Below are 16,112 nucleotides of genomic sequence, written 5' to 3'. Positions count from 1 at the left end.
AATAAAATTAAAAAAAAAAAAGTTAAGCTGGGTGTGGCTGTGCATGCCTTTAATTCCAGCACTCAGGAGGTAGAGGTAGGAGGATTACTGTGAGTTCAAGGCCACCCTGAGACTACATAGTGAATTCCAGGTCAGCCTGAGCTAGAGTGAGACCCTACCTCAGAAAAAACACATACCAAAAAAAAAAAAAAATTGTCTTCCTTACTCCCTCATTCAGCCAACCCTTGCTTCCCTTAAATTGAACATTTTCCAGTACTCTTACAAGTTTTAACTGCATTTATTAAAAAAAAAAAGAATTAATTCTTATTGCTTAGACTCTTTATTAGCTAAATGAAGAGGCTCATACAGGTAGGGTACTTGTCGAAGCGGAATACTTTACTTCATCTCGCAGTGCTAATCCTGTGAAGTTGTCCCGTCTAGCTGCATATTCCCCAACATTGGCTAGCCCTGGTACCACACAGCAGCTCAAAGCACTGCGGTATATACTCATGTCATGAGCGTCATACCACTCATCAGTCTTCTCATCATAGCACTCAACATTAAAGGTGGTAGTGAAGCCGTTAAAGCCACCTACCACAAACAGCAGGTCATCCACTACCTCGATGCCAAAGTTGCTACGAGGGTTAAACATCGTGGGGATTGTGCGCCAAGTATTAGCCACTGGACTGTAGGCTTCTGCACTCCTAAGTCGATTAGCTCCATCAAAGCCACCTACCTGCAAATAGCAAAAGAGACACAGTTGGGGGGGCTGGAGAGATGGCTTAGCGGTTAAGCGCTTGCCTGTGAAGCCTAAGGACCCCGGTTCGAGGCTCGGTTCCCCAGGTCCCACATTAGCCAGATGCACAAGGGGGCGCACGCGTCTGGAGTTTGCAGAGGCTGGAAGCCCTGACGTGCCCATTCTCTCTCCCTCTATCTGTCTTTCTCTCTGTGTCTGTCTCTCTCAAATAAATAAATAAATAAAAATTTAAGAAAAAATAAAAAATAAAAAGAGACACAGTTGGGCTGGAGGGATGGCTTGGCAGTTAAGGCACTTGCCTGCAAAGCCAAAGGACCCAGATCAGATTCCCCAGGACCCACGCAAAGCCAGATGCACAAGGTGGTGCGTGTGTCTGGAGTTTTTTTTGCAGTGGTTAGAGGTCCTAGTGTGCCCATTCTCTCAAGTAAATATTTGAAAAAAAAAAGGGGGGGTGGCTGGAGAGATGGCTTAGTAGTTAAGACACTAAGGACCCATGTTCAATGCTTCAGATCCCATGTAAGCCAGAAGCATAAGGTGACACAAATGTACAAGGTTGCACGTGTGCACAGGGTCGCATATGCACACAAAGTGGCACATGCATCTGGATTTTGATTGCTGTGGCTGGAGGCCCTGGGCAAGCCAATTCTCTCACTTTTTTTTTTTTTTTTTTGGTTTTTCGAGGTAGGGTCTCACTCTGGCTCAGGCTGACCTGGAATTGACTATGTAGTCTCAGGGTGGCCTCGAACTCACGGAGATCCTCCTACCTCTGCCTCCCGAGTGCTGGGATTAAAGGCGTGCACCACCACACCCGGCAAATTCTCTCACTCTTGTGTGCTCCCTCCCTCTCTCTCTCTCTCTCTCTCTCTCACACACACACACACAAAATTGACTGCTAGCCATTGCTTCTATTCACTGAGGAAGCACTGACTTGGGATAGCCAGTGATGTCATGCCTTTTCTCATGCTTACCAATGGTCACGGAAACCTACTTGCTAATAAAAAATCGAGGGGTGTAATTTTACCATCACACAAGGTAAACTCACCGCATATACGTGTTCCCCATAAGCAATTACGCCTATTCCACTCCTCCTACTCCGCATGGGTGCGATGACTGTCCACTGGTTACTCTCAGTGTTGTACACTTCTGCTGTAAACAGGCATTCGTTTCCATTAAACCCACCACATATGTAGACCTGTGTGAAGAGAATTCAGGTTTGTTAAAATTACACCGTGGAGTAGAAACAGGACACCTGTGTTGCAGGAAGGCACTTTTTTTTTCCCCCCCTGAGGTAGGGTTTTGCTCTAACCCAGGCTGACCTGGGATTCACTATGTAGTCTCAGGATGGCCTCGAACTCATGGTGATCCTCCTACCTCTGCCTCCCAAGTGCTGGCCAGAAAGGCACTTTTAATGGCAATCTGTACAATTTCATTTTTTTCATTATATATGCTTTTTTTTTTTTTTTTAGTAATCTACAGACAGTTACTTCATTTGAAGGAGAGAGTACAGTCCACCCTGCAAACCTCAGGTTCCACAGCCATGGATTCAACTGATTAAAAAATACTGTGGGGGCTGGAGAGATGGCTTAGTGGTTAAGCGCTTGCCTGTGAAGCCTAAGGACCCCGGTTCGAGGCTCGGTTCCCCAGGTCCCACGTTAGCCAGATGCACAAGGGGGCGCACGCGTCTGGAGTTCGTTTGCAGTGGCTGGAAGCCCTGGCGTGCCCATTCTCTCTCTCTCCCTCTATCTGTCTTTCTCTCTGTGTCTGTCGCTCTCAAATAAATAAACAAAAAATATTTTAAAAAAATAAAAAATACTGTGGGGGCTGGAGAGATGGCTTAGCGGTTAAGCGCTTGCCTGTGAAGCCTAAGGACCCCGGTTCGAGGCTCGGTTCCCCAGGTCCTACGTTAGCCAGATGCACAAGGGGCGCACGCATCTGGAGTTTGTTTGCAGAGGCTGGAAGCCCTGGCATGCCCATTCCCTCTCTCTCCCTCTATCTGTCTTTCTCTCTGTGTCTGTCGCTCTCAAATAAATAAATAAAATTTTAAAAAATAAAATAAAATAAAAAAAAATACTGTGGGACGCTGGGCATGGTGGTGCACGCCTTTAATCCCAGCACTCAGGAGGCAGAGGTAGGGGAATTGCTGTGAATTCGAGGCCACCCTGAGACTGCATAGTAAGTTCCAGGTTAGCCTGGTCTAGAGTGAGACCCTACCTTGAAAAAATAAAACTGGTGGGCTGGAGAGATGGCTTAGCTATTAAGGCATTTGCTGCAAAGCCTAAGAACTCATGTTTGAATCTCCAGGCCCAACATAGCTAGATTCACAATGCAATGTCGCCCATGCACACAAGGGAATGCACTCATCTGGAGTTCGCAGAGGCTGGAGGCACTGGCATCCTCTCTCTCTCTTTCCCTCTCAAATAATAAAGTCAGGTATATTGGCGCATGCCTTTATTCTCAGCACTGGGGAGGCAGAGATAGGAGGATCACCGTGAATTCAAGGCCACCCTGAGACTACATAGTGCATTCCAGGTCAGCCTGGACTAGAGGAAGACTTTACCCTGAAAAAAAAAACCAAAAAAAAAAAAAAAAAATAGGGCTGTAGAGCTGGCTTAGCCGTTAAGGCACTTGTCTGCAAAGCAAGGACCCAGGTTCAATTCTCTAGGACCCATGTAAGCTAGATGCACCAGGTGACACAAGCATCTGGAGTTCTTTTGCAATGGCTGGAGGCCCTGGTGTGCCCATTCTCTATCTGCCCCTCCCTCTCTCTGGCAAATTAAACAAATAATATATAAGAAGTAAATAGGGGTGGAGAGATTGACCAGTGGTTAAGGTGCTTGCCTGCAAACATAAGGACCTGAGTTTGATTGCCCAGTACCAACATAAAGCCAGATACACAGTATGACACATGTATCTGGAGTTCATTTGCAGTGCCTAGAAGCCCTGGTGTGCCCATTCTTTCTGTATCTCTCTGTGCAAATGGATAAATAAATATTAGGGAAAACAATGTCTGACTGCTGCTCTCATAACTTATAAGCCATGGTGAATAACTTCACTGAGTAGAGCCCCCAGCGTTACGGGGCTGAGAAGGAAGGGAATAGGACCAACACATGATTTGCATACATCGAAGTTTCTAGTTAATAAAAAGTAAATATTAGAGCCAATATCGTGGTGCACACCTTTAATCCTAGCACTCAGGAGGCAGAGGTATGAGGATCACCATGAGTTGAGGCTACCCTGAGACTACATAATGAATTTTAGGTCAACCTGACCTAGAGGGAGACCCTATCTTGGAAAAATAAATGTTTAAAACATCAGGGCCAGGAAAAGCTGGGCGCAGTGGCACACACCTTAATCCCAGCACTTGGGAAACACAGGTAGGAGGATTGCCATGAGTTCAAGGCCACCCTGAGACTACAGAATGAATTCCAGGTCAGCCTGGGCCAGAGTGAGTGAGACCCTGCCTCAAAAAAACAAAACAAAACAAAACAAAATCAGGGCCGGGTGTGGTGGTATAAGCCTTTAATCCCATTTGGGTCAGATGTAGGAGGCATGCTATAGATTTGAGGCCAGCCTAAGACTACAGAGTGAATTCCAGGTCAGCCTGGGCTCGAGCGAGACCCTATTGAAAAACAAAACAAAACAGAAGTATAGCACTTTCTCATTGTTTTCTAAACAACATGTAGCATAAATAACAATTTACATAGCATTTGTACGGTGTTAGTAAAGATAACTTGTACACAAGTTTTGCTTGTGTGCACGTTTCTGTGTGATGGGTGTAGTGTACGCATGTGCACGTGCCCCTTGCAGGGCTGTAGGAAAGCACTTGCCTGTGGTGGCCTGAGCTGGTCGCCAGGTGCCCTGCTTCATTGCTCTTCTGCCTGTTTTTTGGGGTCTTTTTTTTTTTGTCTTGTTTTTTGGTTTTGCGAGGTTGCGAGGTAAGGTTTCATTCTAGTCCAGGCTGACCTAGAATTCACTATGTAGTCTTAGGCTGGCCTCGAACTCAAGGCGATCCTCCTACCTCTGCCTCCTGAGTGCTGGGATTAAAAGTGTGCGCCACCACGCCCGGCTTTTCCTCTGTCTGTTTTTATTTGAGCTGGAGTCTCTTACTTTTCCCTGAGCTTGCCAGTTTTTTTTTCATGAGCAATCAGTAAGACACTCAAGGGTCTCTGTTCCCATTTGGGACTGGGCTGACAGGCATGCTTGGCCATGCCCAGTTGTTTATGTGGGTTCTGGAAATTCAAAACTGGCAGTCTTGGTCCCCTTCACTCATGACTATGCAGAATGCACACTTAACTGATAAAGTCATCTCTTCAGGCCCTGTTTGTTTTGGAGAGAATCTTTAAGCATTTTTTTCATGTATCAATTTATTTTAAAAATAGAGGGAGGGCTGGAGAGGTGGCTTAGCGGTTAAGCACTTGCCTGTGAAGCCTAAGGACCCCGGTTTGAGGCTCGGTTCCCCAGGACCCATGTTAGCCAGATGCACAAGGGGGCGCACGCATCTGGAGTTCATTTGCAGTGGCTGGAAGCCCTGGTGTGCCCACTCTCCTCTCCCTCTCTCTGCCTCTTTCTCTTGCTGTCTGTCATTCTCAAATAAATAAAAAGAAAAAGAAAAAAAAAGAGGGAAGCCAGGCATGGTGGTGCATGCCTTTAATACCAGCACTCGGGAGGCAGAGGTAGAAGGATCACTGTGAATACGAGGCCACCCTGAAAACACAGAGTGAATACCAGGGTAGCTTGAGCTAGAGTGAAACCCTACCTAGGAAAAAAAAAAAAAAAAGAGGGGTCTGGAGAGATGGTCTAGTGGTTAAGGCATTTGCTTGTGAAGCCTAAAGTCCCAGGTTCAATTCCCCAATACCCACATAAGTCAGATGCACATGGTGGCACATGTATCTGTATCTGGAGTTGATTTGCATTGGCTAGAGGCCCTGGTGTATCCATTTTCAGTCTCTCTCTCAAAAAATTAAAAAAAAAAAAAAAACAGTGCTGGAGAGAGATGGCTTAGCAGTTAAGGTATTTACCTGCAAAGCCGAAGGACCTCGGTTCGATCCCCCCCAGAACCCACATAAGCCAGATGCACAAGGTGACACATGTATATGGAGTTCAATTACAGTGGCTGGAGGCCCTGGCACGCCTATTCCCTCTGTGTGTGTGTGTGTGTGTGTGTGTGTGTGTGTGTGTGTGTGTCTGCCTCTTTCCCTCTCTCACTCTCTCAAATAAAAAACAAAATTAAAAAAATAAAAATAAAAACAGACAGAGTGACTGAGTATGGGCCCTCCAGGGCCTCCTGCCACTGCAAACAAACTCCAGACACATGTGCCACCTCATGCATCTGGCTTTATGTGGGCACTGAGGAACTGAACCCCAGGTCATTAGACTTTGCAAGCAAGTGCCTTTAACTGCCAAGCCATGTCCCCAGACCTTGGGAGAGTCTTGAGATGGCCTTGAACTGTCTTGGGTTCCCACGTGCTGGGATTACAGGTATGTGACACCACACCCAAATGAGCCTAGGTCATTACAAGTACTAAGCAATTTCACATAAGAGTGTGAACATCTATGGATGTGGTATCCTCTGGGAGACCTGCATTCAAATCACCTGTATATACCAAAGGACAGCCACATGTTTCCCAGCCTAACCCCAAAAGGAAGAGCAGCATTTTCGGCCTGTCCTTTGCTTGCACATCTCCCCTCCCCACCGTACCTTTCCATAGAGGGTCGTGGCGCTTGCATCGCTCCGCTGCTCGTGCATGGGGGCGATGAGTGTCCACTGATTGGTCTCTGGCTCGTAACGTTCAGCGGTGTTGAGACGCACGTAGCCATCAAACCCGCCCATGGCATAAATGAAATTGCTGAGGACCGTCACGCTCACGTAGCAACGTCTAGAGTGCATCGGGGCAACTTGATGCCAGGTTTTCTTCACAGGGTCGAAGCGCTTCACGCTGTTGAAGTAGTCGACGCTGTCAAACCCCCCAATGATATAAACGTAGCCTTTCAAATAGGCCGCCCCATGGTAGGCACGAGGACTCTCTTCCTCGCAAGTGACATTCACCCATCTATCTGCCCGAGCATCATATGCCTCGATAGCATTGGTAGGGCTTCCACCGCTCCAGCCACCAATTGCAAATAGGATGGCATAGGGCAAGCGGGGCCTGGTGAGTGGGTTGGTGAAGTCAGAATTGGAAGGTCCATTCATGTTTAGGTCATACATGGCCTTTAGGGCATTAATGATGACTGGCTTGCATTCCTCACTGTCTTTGACGTAGTCATTCATCTTCACATTGTTCATGAAGTACTCAGCATGCATTAGGGCCAGACGAACCTAAAGGAAATACAGAAGTCATTCAAGTGAGGTGACACTGTCTGGAAGTCCCATATCCTTCAGCCATGCTTTACTTTTTTTTTTTTTTTTTTTTGACACAAGGTCTCACTCCAGTGCTACTGACCTGGAACTCACTCTGTAGTCCCCAACTGGCCTTGAACTCACAGTGATCTTCCTACCTCGCAAGCGCTGGGATTAAACGGATGTGCCACACCAGGCTTATTTTTCTCACAGCAATTTACCTACCTCAGCATCCCAAGTGCTAGGATTAAAGATATAAGCCACTATACCTGGCTTTAAACCATTTCATAGGCACTTTTGGATTGTTGGGATTTTAAAATATTTTATTTATTTATTTAAGAGAGAGACAGATGAGAGAGAATGGGCATGCCAGGGCCTCCAGCCACTGCAAACGAACTCCACACGCATGTGCCACCTTGTTCATCTGGCTTTACATGGGTACTGGGGAATCAAACCTGGGTCCTTAGGCCTCACAAGCAAGTGCCTTAACTGCTAAACCATCTCTCCAGCCCAGAATATTTTGATTTTTTTTTTTTTTTTTGAGACAAGGTCTCATGTATCCCAGACTGGCCTTGAACTTGCTATGTAGGCAAGGATGGCCTTGGACTTCTCATCTTGCCTCTACCTCCTAAGTGCTGGGATTATAGGTGTGTACCACCACTCCTGGTTTATACAGTGCTGGGGATCGAACCCAGAGTTTTTTGCATGCTAAGTTATTTGTGGTTTTGTTTTTTTTAAGGCAGGGTCTCACTCTAGCATAGGCTAACCTGGAACTCGCTCTGTGGCTCTAAGCTAGCCTCAAACTCATGATGATCCTCCTACTTCAGCCTCCAAAGTGCTAAGATTAAAGGTGTGGGCCAACATGCCTGGCCTGCAAGTACTTTACCAACTAAACTACATCTCCAGCCTGTTTTTTTTTTTTTTGTTTGTTTGCTTTTTCTTTTTTTAGGGTTAGGGTTTCACTCTAGTCTAGGCTGACCTGGAATTCACTATGTAGTCTCAGGGTGGCCTCGAACTCACAGCGATCCTCCTACCTCTGCCTCCCGAGTGCTGGGATCAAAGGCGTGCGCCACCACGCCTAGCTTCAGCCTGTCTTTTTAAAAAATATGTAAATCATAGTTTAAGCATTTGTTTTGTTTTGAGGAAATGGCATACGTTAGATAAATGCTGAGAATGAGGCAGACAGAAGGCACCTGAAGGGGTCACAGATATGCTATTAGACCAAAAGAATCTGGCAGTTATTCAGAAATTAAACATAGCTTTATATGTAGAATAACACTGATTAGCACCAACTAGCTACAATTCTGTGCAATCCTCATGATTTAGTTTCTAGTATAACTTGTACCTTGGTGTGAGGAACTTACTGAATGGGAAGAAAAAGGGAAAGAAGACCCTTTAAAATTCCCTTGTGCTCTCTCCCCGTGGAGGGAGAGTCTTCATCAAAGAATATAAATGTGGGGGAGGGAAAATTACCATTGGATATTGTTCACAATCATGGAAGTTGTAAATAAAAAATAAAAGAATGTAAATTTGAGAGGAGCCGGCAATGCCAAGGGCAGAGAAGATCTGCAGAATTCCAGAGAATGGTGGGAGGTAGCCTGTGTATTCCTGCCTGTAAACACAGCTCTGGGGTCTTCTGTTACACATCTGAATGGGACACTTATATATATCCCTTTACAATAAATGAATCAAGGGCTGGAGAAATGGCTTAGTGGTTAACCCAAAGGACTGGGGTTCAACTCCCCAGGACCCACATAGGCCAGATGCGGCTGGAGTTTTTTGCAGTGGCTGGAGGCCCTGATGCATCCATTCTCTCTATCTGCCTCTTTCTCTCTCAAATAAATAAATAAATAAATAAAATTTTAAAAAATAAAATAAAGAGTAAGTGAACCTAAAAAAAAAAAAGACAAATGAATCAAGTGTGTACAACCCAGGGTTGGAGAGATGGCTCAGCCGATGCTTGAGGGATTCAATCCCCCAGGACCTGTGTAAAGTCACATGTACAACGTTGCACATGCATCTGGAGTTTGTTTGCAGTGGGTAGAAGCACTTGGTATGCCCATTGTCTCTCCCTCCCTTCTTTCTCTCCCCATATAAATAAATACTTTTTAATTTTATTTTTATATTTTATTTTTATTTATTTATTTGAGAGAGGGAGAGAGAGAGAGAGAGAGAGAGAGAGAGAGAGAGAGAAAGAGAGAGAATGGGGATGCCAGGGCTGCAAATGAACTTCAGATGCATGTACCACATTGTGCACCTGGTTTACGTGTGTCCTGGGGAATCTAAACAAGGTGCTTTGATTTTTCAGACAAGCACTTTAACTGCTAAGCCATTTCTCCAACTCTAAATACTTTTTTTAGAAGTGAGCAATTTGTTGGGCATGGTGGCACACGGCTTTAATTCCAGCACTCGGGAGACACAGGTAGGAGGATCACTATGAGTTGGAGGTCACCCTGAGACTACATAGTTAATTCCAGGTCATCCTGGGCTAGAGCAAGACCCTACCTTGAATAGAAAAATGAAAGAAAAAAAAAAAAAAAAGATTTTAGGGATCTGGGAAGATTGCTCAGTGGTTAAAGGCACTGCTTTGCAAAGCTCACCAGCCCAGGCCCAATTCCCAAGCCACTAATATAAAGCTAGACACAAAAAGCAGCAAAAGCCAGGCATGGTGGCACACGCCCTTGATCCCAGCACTTGGGAGACAGAGGTAGGAGGATTGCTATGAGTTCCAGGCCACCCTGAGACTACCTAGTGAATTCCAGGTCAGCCTGGGCTAGAGTGAGACCCTACCTTGAGAAACCAAAAAAAAAAAGCAGCAAAAGTGACCCAAGTGTCTCCCTCATTGGCAGCAACAAGAGGCCCTAGAGCATCTCCTCCATCACACACACACACATGCACGCACGCACACAGGCACACACGCACAGGCGCACACGCGTGTGCCAATAAATAAGCACTTAAACCGGGTGTGGTGGCACACACCTTTGATCCCAGCACTTGGGAAGCAGAGGTAGGAGGATCGACCTGAGTTCAAGGCCACTCTGAGACTACATAGTGAATTCCAGGTCAGACTGGGCTAGAGTGAGACCCTACCTTGAAAAAAATAAATGAAATAAAATGAAGAAAATAACAAACATTTAAAAAGAGAGAGTGAGCGATTCAGCGTTTGCAAAGAATAACTAAACTTAACCTTAGGAAGCAAAACTGAAATGTGCTGCTTCCTGTTTTGGGGGTCATGAGCAATCCACTTTAAAATGGCCTCAAACACAGCGTCTTCCTGCTTGACGTTGAGCTCGTCTTTCTCAATGATATCCTTAAGTTCTGTAACCGAGAGCTCCAGAAACTCCGCCGAGACCTTCACCATCTCCTCGAAGTTATGCAATATGAACGTGTAGGCCTTCTGCCTTAGCTCGGGGCAATAGTAGTAGTCTGTGAACTTGCAGATGCCAATGCAATTGTCCAAACACAGCTCCGACTTGAGGAACTCGCAGCAACCCCTAACAATGCCCATGATGTTAAACTGGTCTGCAGCAGCCAGCAGCTTCTCCACGTTGTCAGGGGTGATGGGCACAGTCCTGGTGTAGGCATACTCGATAATTAACTTCATCATGTCTGGAGAAATGCCAGGGATGTTGTATACCTTCTTCTCAGTGTTGTTCCAGCCACTAGTAAACAGCGCTCTGGGAACCAAGAAAATAGGCAGACATGGAAAAATTATTTTTCTCTGTTGGCTACAGCCCCTCCCAGCCCTCCTTTAATTCTTCTCTTCTTCCCTCCCCCCACCGGGTAGGGTCTCACTCTAGCCCTGGCTGACCTGGAATTCACTATGTAGTCTCAGGGTGGCCTTGAACTCATAGCAATCCTCCTACCTCTGTCTCCCAAAGGCTGGGATAAAGGTATGCACTATCACACCTGGCTCTAAATAAATATCTTTTTTAATTTATTTGTCAGGGGGCTTGAGAAATGGCTTAGTGATTAGGCACTTGCCTGTGAAGCCTAAAGAGCCATGTTCAACTCTCCAGACCCCCACAAGGCAGAAGCACAAAGGTGAGGCAAGCGCAAGGTCGGACATGCCCACTTGGTGGCGCAAGCGTCTGGAATTGGGTATCAGTGGTCGATTCCCCAGGACCCACATAAGCCAGATGCACAAGGGGGCATATGCATATGGAGTTCTTTTGCAGTGGCTGGAGGCCCTGGCATGCCCATTCTCTGTCTGTCAAATAAATAAATAAATAAAATATTTTTTTAAATGTATAAATATATATTATTTGCCAGGTGTGGTGGCACATGCCTTTAATCTCAGCACTGGGGAGGCAGAGGTAGGAGGATCACCGTAAATTCAAGGCCACCCTGGGACTTCATAGTGAATTCCAGGTCAGTATGGGCTAGAGCGAGACCCGACCTCAAAAAAGAAATTGTTTGTCATGGGCTACAGAGATGGCATAGCAGTTAAGGTGCTTGCCTGCAAAGCCAAAGGATCCTGGTTCAGTTCTCTCCAGGACCCATGTAAGCCAGATGCACAAGGGGGCGCATGCATCTGGAGTTCCTTTGCATACCCATTCTCTCTCTGCCGTTTGTTTGTTTGTTTTTTGTTTGTTTGTTTTTCAAGGTAGGGGTCTCACTCCAGTCCAGGCTGACCTGGAATTCACTATGTAGTCTCAGGGTGGCCTTGAACTCACAGCAATCCTCCTATCCCTGCCTCCCGAGTGCTGGGATTAAAGTAACACCACACCCAACAAATCATAGTTTTTAATTAATTAATTAATTTTTATTTTATTTATTTGATAGAGGCAGAAGACGGGCATGGTGGCGCAAATCTTTAATCAATGCACTCAGGAGGCAGAAGTAGGTGGATTGCTGTGAGTTCAAGGCCACCCTGAGACTACATAGTAAATTCCAGGACAGCCTGGTCTAGAGTGGGACCCTACCTTGAAACAAAACAAAACAAAACTATCTGAGGGAGGGAGAGAGAAATTGTATGGGCATGCCAGGGCCTCTTGCCACTCTGCAAATACACACACACACATCCACACCACTTTGTGTGTCTTGGCTTATGTGGGTAATGAACCCAGGCTGGCATGCTTTGTAAGCAAGCACCTTTAACTGCTGAGCCATCTCCCCAGTCCTCACGCGTTTTCTTAAGGACAGCTTGGTCATTTCTTCCCAAATAGTACACAGTGAATATCTTGGAAATAAACTAGCCTGAGAAAGTGGAGTACAGATGTATTTTATACAGTAGGCAAGAAGAGAATCTTCCCAGGAACGAACTTTGGTCATACTCGCATATATGTATTTTTTTTTTCTTTTTGGTGTACGTATGCATGCGCCAAGGAGCGTGGGTTTGTGCAGATGCGTGGGCCCTGTGCACGTGTGCAGCAGCCAGGGGAGGGTGTCACGTGTCCTCCTCTGTCACTCTTGTACTTGATCTCCTTGAGACAGGGTCTCTCACTGAACCTGCAGCTCTTGCTTGTGTTTTGGTTAGACCAGCAAGCCCCTGGGATCTTCTTTTCTCTACTCCCCATGTTCTGAGGTTACAGACATGCGTGGTGACACCCTCACCCAGCTTGTCATGTGGGTGGTAGGGAACTCTCAAATCAGATACTTATGCATGTGCTCCTCCCCCCCGAGCCATCTCCCCAGCCCTGTCAGTCCCTCTTTTCCTCTAGTTTTTCGTTTGTTTTTTTTTCGAGGTAGGGTCTTACTCTGGCCCAAGCTGACCTGGAATTCACTATGTAGTCTCAGGGTGGCCTCGAACTCATGGCGATCCTCCTACCTCTGCCTCCTGAGTGCTGGGATGAGAAATTGAGATTGAGAAGAGAAAGTCTCAGGTCTGTCTCCTCTGGCTTAACCCATTATGCAAAAAGTTCTCCTTTACGGAACTTAAACCTGAGCAATAGTCAAATAAATATCATTCAGTTACCACATACTCACAATCTCATGGCTCCTCTTTTATCTCCTTTGTCCAAGACACTACCATCTCCTACCTAGATTATCTGGTGATCTAATCTCTCTGCTTCCACCTTCCACCTTCCATGTGTATAGGCTTAGCCCAACATAAACTCCTTATGAGTTTATATGCCCCTTGCATTCAAAACTTTACACTGGGGCTGGAGAGATGGTACTTAACCTGCAAAGCTTTGCGACCCGGGTTTGACCCGAGGACCCACGTAAAGCCAGATGCACAAGGGGGCACACACATCTGGGGTTTGTTTGCAGTGGCTGGAGGCTCTGGTGCACCCATCTCTTTCTCTCTCGCCTTGCAAACTAACTAATTAAAAGAAAAAAAAAAAAACCTTTACACTGGCCAGGAGTGATGGTGCACACCTTTAATCCAAGCTAAGGTAGGAGGATCTCTGTAAATTCAAGACCAGCCTGGGCTCAAGAGTGATTTTCAGATCAGTCAGGGGAATTGAAGGCTAGCAGGCTTTACAAGCAAGGGCCTTTAACCACTGAGGCATCCCCCTGGCACTTTGTTCCTTCTCTTTTCTTTTTATTAATTTTTGTTTTTTTAGTATTATTTATTTATTTGAAAGATATAGAGAGAGATCAAACTTTAGGTTTCATAGGCAAGCACCTTAACTGCTAAGCCATCTCTCCAGTCCTTTTGTTCCTTTTTCTTTCCTTCTTTCTTTTCTTTTTGTTTTTATTTGGTTTTTCGAGGTAGGGTTTCATTCTAATCTAGGCTGACCTGGAACTGCAAAGGAACTCCAGATGCATGCACCACCATGTGCATCTGGCTTATGTGGGTACTGGGTCCTTAGGCTTCACAGGCAAGTGTCTTAACTGCTAAGCCATCTCTCCAGCCCTAAAATAACTTTATTTTTTTGTGTGTAGGCACGTCAGGGTCTCTTGCCACTACAGCACTACATACTTTGCATCCTTGTGGGTGCTAGGGAATTGAACCCTGACCTGTAGGCTTTGCCTTCAAGTGCCTTTGACCACCGAGTCCCTCCCTTCTGGTCTTTTGGTGGACCCTGATCTAGTATCTCGATGAATGAGAACTTTTTTTTAGTGGTGGGAGGTAGGGTTTCACTCTAGCCCAGGCTAACCTGGAATTCTCTATGTAGTCTCAGGATGACCTTGAACTCACGACAATCCTCCTTCATATGCCTCCTGAGTGCTGGGATTAAAGGTGTGCACCACCATGCCTGGCACCTTGAACTTTTGATCTTCCTGCCTCAGTAGATGGGATCACAAGCCTGCCCCACCACGGTGGGCTTGAATGAGTGCTTTCAGTAACAGGTGATACACATTTATCATATTTTCATTGGAATTGATTATTCTGACATTACCAGTTCATGAACAACAACAAAATACTTCCATTTGCTGGATTATAACAGTTTGGGCCCTAACTCTTCCGGTAAGTCTTTCCTGGATGCTTGCTCCTTTTCTCCTTTCCACCTACTTCATCCTTGTTAATACATCACCCTGCTTTCCAAGGTCTCTACTGGGAATACGGTCAATAGTAGTATCATCTAGGTTTCAGTAGGAACTCCAGTAGGGGTGTTCAACTAAAAGTTGGTTTGGGTGAAAGTCAAAGAAGAAAAGCATATGGCCCACCAGATGTAGGCTGAAGTCTAGTTAAAAATCAGAGAAGAGGGCTGGAGACATGGCTTAGCAGTTAAAGCACTTGCCTGCAAAGCCAAAGGACCCAGGTTTGATTCCTCAGAACCCACATAAGCCAGATGCACATGGTGGCACATGCATCTGGAGTTCATCTGCAATGGCTAGAAGCCCTGGTGTGCCCATTCTCTCCCTCCCTCCCTCTCTTTCACATAAATAAATGAATAAAATATTTAATTAAAAAATCAGAGAAGAGGGCTGGAGAGATGGCTTAGTGGTTAAGGTGTTTGCCTGCAAAGCCAAAGGACTGAAGTTTGATTCCCCAGGGCCCAGATAAGCCAGATGCACAAGGGTGGTGCATGCGTCTGGGGTTTGATTGCAGAGGTTGAAGGCCCTGGCACACACCCATTCTCTCTCTGCCTTTTCCTCTCTCTCTCTCTCTCTCAAATAAATAAAATAAATTAAAAATTATTATTTTTTTTAATCAGAGAAGAGTCTCTAGTCCCAGTTGTACCTCTTCAGAAGGCAGCACAGCCAGGCTACGGCAGCCCGGGGCTGTGATGTGTCTACATTGAAGATGGTGAGTAGGAAAATGAAAATGGGTAAAAAGTGCCCGGAGGAGCCCAGGTTCTCCCTTTGGCTTGGTCTGGACCCTGTAATACCTAAAGTAGGAACTGCAGCTACAGAGGATGTTCTTGTGGGCGTTGAACTCGAAGCCATTGACCTTGATGACCACGTCGCAGAGCTTGCCCTCCAGACGGAGCTCGTTGAAGATCTCACAGGTCATGGCGCTCATCTTCCTCTCCATGTGAGGCTGGTGGAACCGGGTGGAGGCCGCCGTGCTCTCCATCTCCATGGCACCTTTGGGACCAAGGGAGAGAGGCTGCTCTCCAGGGGTGTTGGGGAGGGTTATGGGGGGCCCCTTTAGCCAGCTGTCACTCCTTTTCCCTACTACATCTTTCATATAGGGACCATCAGGCAGACCAAGTTCCAGAATCCTGGACTCGCAGTGAGATCACCCAGGATTGTGCTCTCAAGTTCTGGAACTACCCAGTCCCTGCTCCTTCTTTCCCCTCCCCCACGGCACCCAACTGGGTCACCTCACACCACCTGCCCTGTCCTCACACAGGGAAGAACTGCCACCACCCACACAGCAATGGAGACTTTATGGATTCGACTTCCCTGTTCTCTTCTTCCGGGCGCTTGAGTCCACACCCTGCACCACCCAGCACCTTCCATGGCCACCCCTGGTAGCTCCTCACACACTGAGTTCAAGGAGCTAGCTGTAAGTCTACAGAGGGAGAAGAAGAGCTCATTCAATCTCATGCTGCCCAGGGTCTTGTAGCCCCTGGGATGTCTTGGTAGCTCATTTTCTTCCAAGAGGAGGATCCCAGCCACCAACAGCCTCCTGGATGCATCCTCAGCCCGAAAGGCACTGAGTACCTACTTGGTTTGTTGCTGGCTTTTTTTTTTTTTTGT

At 46.3% G+C, this 16,112-nt stretch overlaps 1 protein-coding gene across 1 annotated transcript; it reads right to left on the bottom strand.

The window, feature by feature from the left end:
* Nucleotides 1–340: 340 nt before the first annotated feature.
* Nucleotides 341–15,489, bottom strand: Klhl10 (kelch like family member 10). Its single transcript, XM_004655383.3, has 5 exons — nucleotides 15,296–15,489; nucleotides 10,261–10,750; nucleotides 6,435–7,052; nucleotides 1,779–1,928; nucleotides 341–715 (listed from the first exon to the last, which is right to left on the bottom strand). Exons 1-5 carry the CDS (start codon nucleotides 15,487–15,489, stop codon nucleotides 341–343), a joined length of 1,827 nt encoding a protein of 608 aa, XP_004655440.2.
* Nucleotides 15,490–16,112: the final 623 nt, after the last annotated feature.

The sequence above is a fragment of the Jaculus jaculus genome, chromosome 9, assembly GCF_020740685.1.
Source record: "Jaculus jaculus isolate mJacJac1 chromosome 9, mJacJac1.mat.Y.cur, whole genome shotgun sequence".
Taxonomy (NCBI): Eukaryota; Metazoa; Chordata; class Mammalia; order Rodentia; family Dipodidae; genus Jaculus; species Jaculus jaculus.
The sequence above is the reverse complement of the archived record's forward strand: the minus strand, read 5'-3'. Positions and strand labels throughout refer to the sequence as shown.